The sequence below is a fragment of the Ochotona curzoniae genome, unplaced genomic scaffold, assembly GCF_017591425.1.
Source record: "Ochotona curzoniae isolate NIBS_2020 unplaced genomic scaffold, NIBS_Ocur_1.0 contig_3520, whole genome shotgun sequence".
Classification (NCBI taxonomy): Eukaryota; Metazoa; Chordata; class Mammalia; order Lagomorpha; family Ochotonidae; genus Ochotona; species Ochotona curzoniae.
The window spans coordinates 25243642-25254159 of record NW_024465894.1 but is presented as its reverse complement, the minus strand read 5'-3'; the positions used below and the strand labels follow the sequence as shown (position 1 = coordinate 25254159).

The window sequence follows — 10518 nt, the reverse complement described above, 5'->3', positions numbered from 1 at the left end:
TTGTAAGTTTAACAAATTCACATCAAGTGAACACACATGTGCAGGTGACCATAATCATGACTGAAGAAGTAAAACACAAGACTTACAAGGAAGGTCTTTAGGTGAACAGAAATGTTCTCGTTGAATTGGAAAATGTTAAAAACTTAATTTCTTCACATGTAAATTATACCTCACTCCAAAGTACACTGTGTGACAAGGATCCATTGTGATAGCTGGTCTTGTGGTCTGAATACCAAGGAGTGTACTTACTTACATGATCTGGATGGTGTTGGTCACTTGACGTGGTCCCATGAGATCAGCACCACACCGAATCACGCAGCATATTGTTTCACAAGTTTTTCCTGTAGACACAAGGAGTACAATATAAACCAGCAGTAAGATAGTTGATTATTGTATTTCTATGTGACTGGCAGCAAATGAGTAATGCACCAGAAGTAACACATCATGCTATGATATTACAATGACAATCCCTAAGAGCTGCATTTGTATAGCTTAATGGAAATACAGCGGTGTAGGCAATCTAACATTAAATAAGGTAGCATGTTGTGGCATGGGACTATAATAAAGAAGACATTACCAGCACTGTCATGGCCCCCAACTCTTTATCAAAAATCATTAGCATCGTGATATTTACACCATGTACACGCCTTGTCTGACTTTGAACTTCAACTAAATGGACACAAAAGCTTATGCCTCTTGAGAATCCAACAGCTTTTTCTCAACGTGCTATTATGCAATTCTTCCTTACAGCTGTTTGTAGGGCTGGATCACTCACTCTCATTACTCCCTAGTGAGTGTGTGACTACATCATATTTTTATTTAGCAGTGTCCCAGAGAGAGGTATTTGGGCAGTTTTCAGTTTGGAAGTTTTACAAACTATGAACACCCCAGGGTTTGTCTCTAGGTATTTAGCCATACACATTTGTATTTGGAGTGGAATTAGTAAGACCTAAAGCAGGTGTATCTTTAAGTGCTTACTGTTTCCAAAGTCACAGTACTCATTCCTGCTGTGGATAGAAGTTGGGAGTTTCAACTCTTCCATCAATCTTGATTCAACCCTTTTTTCTGAGTCTTCCCTGACATTTTGCTCTTAGACCTTTGCAGTGTCACACTGATATCTGTATGCATTTCCTCAGAACGGTGTTCCTGCCCTCGTTTACCATACTGTGTGCTGGCCACCCTAAAAGGAACACACAAGAGCTCTGTCATGGCTGGATGTCCCACCGAGGTAACCATAATGCAAGGTGACTCAAATGTGCCTCAGCTGCTTGTAATACTGGAATAGGTAACATACGATGTGATGAGATTGTAATTAACCGTGGTAATATTAATTAATGAACTGGAGTTAACAAATGATAGCTCAGGAAAATAAAGTCTGATAATGTCAAATCTTGGCAAGGTGATGAAAAACCAGAAATTGGCCACGCCTGCTGTGCTGACACGAATTACAAAATGATTTGACTACACCTTGTAAAGTGAAAGCTGTCACATAGCAGGATTCTACTCTGTTCACACCTAGAGGGCTTTGCTTTTTTCTTTCTACTCTCACAAAAACTAGGAACAGCTAAATGTTTCACCAACAGACAATGGGACCAAAAAAAATCCCATGTCAAATTCCTCATATAAAACTATAATAATACTGTCTGCACCTTAAAGTAAATGATCGACAACCCATATGTATCATCATGGAAGAGTCTCAAAAATGTATAAAAGACAAAATTGCCCAAACCATAGACTGAAAGTTTGTATCTTCCCAAAATCAAATGTTGACATTCTAACACCTTCCTGTGGTGTGGGGAGGCAGGACCTTTGATTTCTCGTTTCCTCTGCCCACCTTTCCTACATGAAAGGAGCATTTGGATGTGGCACAGGGGAGTGAGATTTGAGCATCATCTCTCTACTTTCACATTTAAGCAGATCCTCCGAGAGAACCCGGTGGTCTTGCTTGTGATCCTCAGCAGGCTTCTTTTGGCCCATCCCACCACCATGATGATGATTTAAGATCAAGAGCCAGATTTCTGCCCTTTCACAGGAGGTCTGCACACTGCCACTGCTGGCACTGCCGCATCTCCAGTGAGCCCTGAGGCATTCCCGCACATTTTGTGAGTTCTCAACATTGGTATCAATGGGTGGCACCAAATAGCCTTTGCCATTGTGGCCATTAAGGTTGTGGGGTAGAGATATGCCCATGTGATGTTGAGGAAAGTTCATGTTTTATCAAGAGGATAGGAGAACGCAGTGAGGATGAGTTGGAGCAAGCAGTCATCATCATGCAGAATCCATGATGGTACAACATCCCTGACTGGTTCTTTGACATACAGAAGGATGTAAAGGATGGAAAATACAGCTACGTTCTGGCCAATGGTGTGGCTAACAAGCTCTGTGAGGACCTAGAGCAGCTGAAGGAGATCCAGGCCCACAGAGGGCCATGCCACTTCCAAGGCCTTCGTGTCCATGGCCAGTACGCCAAGATTTCCAGCTGCAAGGGGCTGCTCTATGAGTAGGTCCAAGAATAAATGAATCTGCAGGCTTTTGCTGTTAATAAATAGCTTATATATCTATGCAAAAAGTCCATATTTCTCCCACAATGTGTATCCTTAAAAATATTTAATTCCATATTATTAGATTCTTATGTCCAATCCAGAGTAGAAGGAGCTAGAAGTCTTTGTTTCATTCCAACAAGTCAAAGAACAAACTGAAAATCGACAACTCTTGTTATAGCTGTCAGGGAAGGGGAGATCACAGGTCAGATTACGACCCCTAGGTTTGCAGAGACCAACAGAGGAATACAGAGTCGCATCTTGCTGAAGCAAAAACCCAGAAGCACAATCTCCCTTGTGCTTTCCTACCAGCAATATTGGAAATCCGAGCCGTAACTGATCTGTGGCTGGAGGCTCAGTGGGCACAAGCATGAAAGAAACACACTGCAGTGGGACTCAGTTAATGGAAACCCTACAATTCTGTGCAATTTATTCCAGGACTTAACTAGGTTATTACAGTGAATACTGGGTGGTGTGAGAGGTGGGAATCCCTCATGCTTCCAGCAGGAGTAGGGGAAAAGGAAACATTTTAAATACACCAAAACTCTCTTTATTTTATTTTATTTTATTTTTATTTTTACCAAAACTCTATTCTTACCAAGCTCTTCCCTCCAGAAAAAAACAGCTAATGAGAGCTTAACCATCTGGGGTTAGCCTTTCTGATCTGGGTAACAGAGAAGCTAAATGTCAGCCTCTATTCTGGAGGATTGAAAGAGGAGAAACGCCCTAGCCCAGTTCATCCTCGCCACCTGATCTCATCTAAGGGCAGAGGTCAGAGGGCTGGGATGTCTGTGTCAAGTACCCAGTCCAGAAACACAGGATCCCCAAGAGACTGAGACCTAATCGTAAGACCTGGGACCAATGTGAGAGACACAGAAATCATAGAATGTCCACTCTCAGACCAAAACAGAATGAATTAGAAATAATGGGAAAAGACTTGGAAAATCCCAAAAATCATTGATATAAGTAATCTCCAGAGTAAATCTGAAATACTGTGTGCTAGTAAAATTAAAAGCACAATGTATCAAAATTTCTTCAGTGCAGAAAAAGTAGCACTCTAAGTGCTATTTAGAATGCATATATCAGAAGAAAAATCCATCTGGAATCAATCAAATAAATTGTCACCTTAGGAAAATCAGTGAAAATTAAATGCAGAGCAGAAAATGCAAGGCTAATCCCACCTTTCATGCAATCCTCACATCAACAAGCTGGAGAAGAAAGATCAATCCATTTCAGTATATGCGAAAAAGGCATATGAAAATAGCCAACAATCATTCATGGTGAAAACTCAAACAAGAAATAGGGGAGAATTTCTTCAACTTGATGAGGAGCATCTTATGAGACCAGGAACCACGCAAGCACATCCCTCCTCACAATCCTTTTCAACGTCATCCTGAATGTCCTAGATAATGCATTAAAATAAATAGCCAAACAAAATAAATCACATGTATATTGGGAATTAACAAACAAAGCCCTCTCTTCACAGAAGACAAGACTGTCTATGTCGAAAACCCAAAGCAATCAGCAACAACAGAAGTCCAATGAACTAATGAACAACTACAGCAGAGTTTCAATATGCAAAGTCAATGCACCAAAGGCAACAGCTTTGCCAGATATTGATCGTGAAAAAGTGAAATCTAAAATTTAAAACAATGCCATCCCCCAAATACAATACTTAGGTATAAATCTAACATATCCAAGATCTATATATAGAAAACTACAAAATTTTGATGAAACAAAAAAGCCCAAAGAACAAAACAGGAAAATGTTCATGTTAGAAAGACTCAATTTTGTTGTCACTACTTCCCAATTTGATGTACAGGCTTGAGAAAATCCCAATAAAAATCTCAGCAAGTTATTATATGTGTATCAGAAACTAATTCTAAGGTTTACATGAAAAAGCGGAAGACCCAGAGCATTCAACACAACATTAAGGTTGAAGAACAAAGTTGGAGAACTGACACTACTTGACGACGGGGCATAGTACAAAGCCACGGTACTCAACTCAGCACGTGACTGACAAAAGAAGAGACACAATTTCAATGGGACAGCAGAGACACTCTTGACATAGACTCACACATGTAGAGACAACTTGTCTTTGACAAAGGAGTAAAGACAATGTAACGAGAAAGATCGGCTCTTCAACAAATGCTGAAATGACCAGACACCCATATATAAAAGAAAAAAAAATCTAGACACAGATTTTACACTAATCCCAAAGGTTAACTCAAAACAAATTCTACAATCAGCCTAAATACGAAAACACCAGACCGTAAAACTCTTAGAAGACAATATGCAAGAAAAACCTAGGTGACCTTGATTTTGGCAGTGACTTTTCAGATGCAAAGCAAAAATATAATCTGCAAAATAAGAAAGTGAAAGTTGTGCTTCAATGAGATTAAAAACTTCTGCTCAACAAAAAACAGTGCAAACACAATCAAAAGACAAGCCACGGACCCGGCGGCATGGCCTAGTGGCTAAAGTCCTTGCCTTGAATGTGCCAGGATCCCATATGAGCACCGGTTCTAATTTCTGCAGCTCCACTTCCCATCCTGCTCTCTGCTTGTGGCCTGGGAAAGCAATCAAGGACGGCCCAAAACCTTGGGACCCTGCGCCCATGTGGGAGACCCAGAAGAGGTTCCTGGTTGCACTCGCTTGGGGAGTGAGTCATCAGACAGAAGATCTTCCTCTCTGTCTCTCCTCCTCTCTGTATATCTGACTTTGTAATAAAAATAAATAAAAAATCTTAAAAGAAGAGACAAACCACAGGCTGATAGAAAATACTTTCAAAGATACATCAGATAAAGAACCATTATACCAATATACAAAGAATTATTAAAATTTTAAAAATAAGGACATAAACAACCTAATCACACTCTTGTGTGCTGAAATATCACATTGTACCCCCATAAATATGTACAACTGTTACGTATTAATCCAAGTAATCTGTAAAGTCGTGGTAGAAAATGAATTAAATTGTTCTAGGAGAAGAAAGCCGAAGGCCTCCAGTGGAGGCTTCACGGAAGACACGTGCAGAGATGCCCACCCTTGGAGCCAGACAGTGAGCCACCATCGCCCGCTTAGCGGAACGCCAAACCAGGGCACAGTCCCTCCCAGTGCTGGGAAGGCTGCACTGCCGTGGGAACTCAGGGCTGGGGAAATGCAAAATGCAACACAGGCTTTCGAAGAATATTCTGGGGTTTCAGCCGAGCCTGAAGCTGGTTCCATCTTAGGTCGCAGAGTTGTCCTCGTTAGTATTTCCCTGAGGTTACTGAAATATTACGATCAAGCACAAGCCTGCATGAGAATGTTTCCAACAGCTTCATTCATAACACTCCAGTTTAGAGCAACCAAGATGTCCTTCAGGCTTGAGTCAATAACTGTAGTATTTCCAAGTAAGTGACTAGGACTCATCACTAAAAATAAATGAGCTATTAACTCATGACAAGACATACAAGAACCTTAAATATATATTAACACTGAAAGAAGCCAATCTTAAAAATATACACACTATATGACTCCAACTACGTGCTATTCTTGAAAGGGCAAAATTGTCGCTACAGTAAAACTCCAGTGTTAGTGGTTTGGCATTATGGCATGAGCCTCTGCCTGCACTGCCGGCATCCTATATGGGCACCGCTTCAGGTCCAGCTGCTCCACTTCTGATCCAGCTCCCTGCTCAAGGCCTGGGACAACAGTGAAGGATGACTCAAGCTCTTGGTCCCCTGTGCTCATGTGGGAGACCTGGAAGAAGCTACTGGCTCTGTTGAGGCCATTTGGGGAGTGAACCAGTGGGTGGAAAATCTCTCTCTCTTTCCCTCCCTCCCTCCTTTCCACAAATCCAGCTTTCAAATAGAAATAATATAAATCTTTAAAAAATAAAAAAGCGCAGTGGTTACCAGTGGTTTGGGGGGGTGGGGGGTGGGGTGGAGGAATGAACAGGTGACGCGCAGATTTGCAAAACAAATTATGCTTGGTGAGACCGTGAAAGTACAGACATGTCGGCGGCCGTTTATCCAGCCCCTTAAAGTACACACCATGGGCAGACGGTCCTGTGGGCTCTGGGCGACGACCACATTGCAGCAGAGAGGCCACTTGAACAGAGAAGTTGGTAAGTGGGAAGTGGGCCAGGCAGAGTGCTCATGACAGAAAGGGGCTTGCGAGGGGTGCCTTACCTTTTGCTGTGAACCCCAAATTCTGCAAAAATCAAGTCTGTATTTGAAGTGAATATTTGACAGAAAAGCCCCATTCATCACGGAGAATCAAACAGGACGTGAGCACTCTGCTTCTGAGCCACTCCTGGCCAGCGCCGTGGGAGCGAGACACGCACTCTCTCGCCCCACAGGCCGGCTCCCCTTCCCGGTAGAGGCTGCGCAGACTGAGCCCCCGCACGAGTGGGCGGAGACCCACAGCTGAACCTGCTCAGCGTTCACCGCAGCCAGGGTTAGGGAATGCCCCTGCGTTAATCCTATCAGAGTACAGCCACCTGTGAGAAGAGAGCCAAAGGCGCTAGAGAGAGGAGAGACCGTCAAAGTCTGGCCCACTCTCTGTCTTGTTTTTAAGTCAGGCCAGGAAACGGGGCTCATTTTTTCAGGGTTTTAAAGTTACTATAGTGCAGAAAGACAGGAATGGGGTGAAAGTTATCACTCCAGGGAAGTGTGAAGTGTGTATATCTATTTACACATTACTGTCAATTAGGTGTGCACACACACACACACACACACACACACACACACACACACACACAGGGCAAGGAAGGCCCGAGAATAAGCTGGTTTGACCTGCTTGTCTCTGCGGGGGGTGGGGGGGGGTGATGGGGGCTGAGCAAGGCTCTCTGAAATGCCAGGGCTGCTCCTGGAGAACTGGCAGGCGGCCTTGCTGCTGGTGCCCCAGGGAGACGGAGACGAGGAAGCACAGAGTTCTGACAACCACGCCTAAGGGCTGGGGAGCCAGAGAATTTTCCCAGTTTTCAGGAGATAACCCCAAACCCCAGAGTCAGAGGCTGGAGTTGTGCGAAAAGCTTACTGCACCCTTAAGAAGTCTAGAAGCTGAGATCCCAGGTAGGTTGGGGCCCGCTTCCCTTTGTTTTAACCGCTCCATGTTTCTCATTAAGCAAAATGCATTTTGTAGTTTGAAGATGCCTGACTGACCAAGCTGCAGCCATTACATTCATATTTCAGTCCCAAATTTTAAAAGCAAGACTCTTCCAGAAGGTTAAAGATACCATTTCTCTTTGCATTCCAGGTACAAAATTTAGCCACATGGCCATAACTGTGACAGTCAAGAAAACTGTCTGAGACAGCCACATGCCTCACACTAGAAAAGAAAAAAAAAAATTATATGATAAAGAAGATGCTGGAGAGAAAACTGGCTGATTCTTCCACAGGGCCTAAGCCACACAGATCCTGACAGCAGCAGTCATAACTGGTCTGTTGGGTGTGGTCTGACCTCTCGCAAGGATATAGCCCTGCTTCTAGAATAAAGTTCTAGAAAGTTCCAGACACATTCCCCCCCCCAACTGGCACTGCAGTATGAATCTAATTTTCATCTCCCAGTTGCGTCTACTGCCTAAAGGACTCATCCTGAACATCGTTGTCTGTTTCCTTCACTGGCATCCACGCAGGTCCAGGCAGGTGCAGTGACATGCAGCCGCTTTCAAGAAATGTTTGAGAAGGTGAGCAATGAACCATGACATGCAGTTGGCTCCTGCAGAAACTCAAGATTCTTTGCCATGTGCATGTACATACTAGAGACTATTCTTGAACCCGCTTCTCTCTCCATCATGGCAGAATGGGGAAAGGCAGCAGATTCACATTATTGGGCTGCCCTGTCTAGGTTGGAGTGCCTAATTGGCAACGAGGAGCTGTGTGACCCAGTGCAAGTTTCTTAATTTCTTAGTGCCTTGGTTGTCTCATTTCCTTTTCTTTTTAGATTTATTTTCCTTGGCAAATTGGATACATAGAGAGGAGGAAAGACAGAGGAACATCCCCTCTCTGATGATTCACTCCCCAAGTGGCCACAATGGCCAGAGCCAAGCCCCTCTGAAGCTAGGAGCCAGGAGTGTCCTCTGGGTCTCACGCAGGTGCAGGGTCCCAAGGGTTTGGGCCGTCCTTGACTGCTTTCCCAGGCCACAAGCAGGAAGCTGGACTGGAAGTGGGGGCCACTGGGGCACGAGCCAGTGCCCATATGGGATCCTGACAAAGCAAAGCGAGGACTTTAGCCACCAAGGTATCGCACCAGGCTCAGCTGCCTCATTTTCCTAATATGGCACATAAAGGGTACTGCTATTCATGGGGCATTTCTGATGAGTAAATGAGTTATCGGTTTTACTATGAAAATGATGTATCATTTAGAATAGTGATTGGCACAGAATAGTAAGTAAAATGCACTAAGAGTTCAAACAAGTCTTTTGCAAAGTCATTTTATTCTTTTCAGCGTCTTAAAAAGATTCTCCTCTTCAACAGTACTGGAAAACTGCCACCGGCGTAGATGCCTTCCAATTTGGCAGTTCTTTGGGTTCAAGCATTTCTCAGAATTGCACCACTCCCCAAAGTGAGTCAGTTCATCATGGTCAAAGGTACATCTCCTGGAGGGGCTTAAGGTTTTTCTGAAAAAGCAACTGCGCTCCTGCCGCCCCGCCCCGCCCCGCGTCCTTGGCTGATGCAGCCAGGGCAGGCACTGACTCTAACCCTCTCTCTAAACCCTCCACCTGCCAACTCGCTTGCTTCATAACATCTCGACCGCTGGCCATGTTGCAAACAGAGATCAATTCCCTTTGATGCCCGGGACCAGACGAGTCCCATATGAGGCTTTTCTTTGTTTCTAAACAACTGAAGAATTCAAAGAGGAACAAGTGGCCTGTTGGCTTTTGTTTTGTTTTGTTTTGAAGCTCTCTTTTTCTGCTCGAATAGAAAGAAAAACCCAAGACCCAGGAAATGACCCAAAGAGACAGAAGACCAGACCTGGAGATGGAGACAGGCAGGCAGGACAAGAAACGGCTGCACCGCTTCGATTAGCTGCCCAAGGATGGGGGTAGGGGAGACGTGATCTTTATCTAATCAGACAGTCTACCCAGGAAGTCCCTGGGATCAAAGTAAGGGGCTTTTTTTTTTTTTTTTTTTTAGCACTGTGTCAACTTAAAAACAGTACCAGCAAAAGCCACAGGTCTGGACAAGCTCACACCTCTCCCCACCCCCACGGGCCTGACCTGTCTCAGCATCTGAACCCTCTTAACATTCCATTTGGAAGAAAGCCCCAGGATGAAAGGAGTCCCCAGGATGACTGAGGAAGAGACCACATGGGACAAAGGCAGGCGGCAAACGCCACAGCCCTGCCTGGCTCGCTGGCTCCGGGGACAGGCATTGCCAGAATCAGTCTTTGGGGGACTTCACCCCACCCCATATTCCCGGGAGCAGACGAGTTTCCAGGCAGGAAAGCAGGCAGCCACTTGACACAGCACTTTGCAACCTCTCAGGTTTGGGTTCATGATTACATGGAGGAAAAGCAGCACAACGGAACCTGTGTCTTGGAGCAGAGGAGGGCAGGAGTCCAGAGTCCTCAAAGGCCTCATGCAAGTGAGGAGACAGGCAGGGTGGAAATGGGGTTTGTGTAAAGCGACAAGACACACCACATCGCTGGAGAAAAGACAGTGGCTAATGAAATATGATGGAATACAGTGCAAGGAGGATATTACATACACTTGCATTATTTATCCTATCCATGTGTAAGGAAAGAGTACAATACCATGGAGCAAAGTGCTGTGGGACTTAAGAACCTTTAAAATGATGGGTCAGAGCAAGGTTGTCTTCACATTACAGAAGCATAAAAGCTACATCCACACCCTACGTCTTACACAAGGCTAGCCTGATTTGATATCAGTTGGCTCACAGCCTTTTGGAAGAAATCAGGCTGTTTTGATTGGTTTGAATCCCTAACCAGGATTGTCTATTTTCTATTTAAAATGGCAATGAAGCTTTCA

The 10518-nt window shown here is 44.3% G+C and overlaps 1 protein-coding gene across 2 annotated transcripts in view; it reads right to left on the bottom strand.

Annotated features, from left to right (window-relative positions):
• Positions 1 to 239: 239 nt before the first annotated feature.
• The window catches only part of TASP1 (taspase 1), a 233377-nt gene continuing 223098 nt past the window's right edge, over positions 240 to 10518 (bottom strand). Inside the window, exon 13 of one of the 2 annotated variants that reach the window (XR_005884033.1) lies at positions 240 to 341. Coding sequence is in view for 1 of the 2 variants with exons in the window: in XM_040981829.1 (XP_040837763.1) it covers positions 312 to 341 (30 nt within the window). In the remaining variant the exon portion in view is untranslated. The remainder of the gene's footprint in view (positions 342 to 10518) is intronic. The other variant, XM_040981829.1, reaches the window with a different exon arrangement.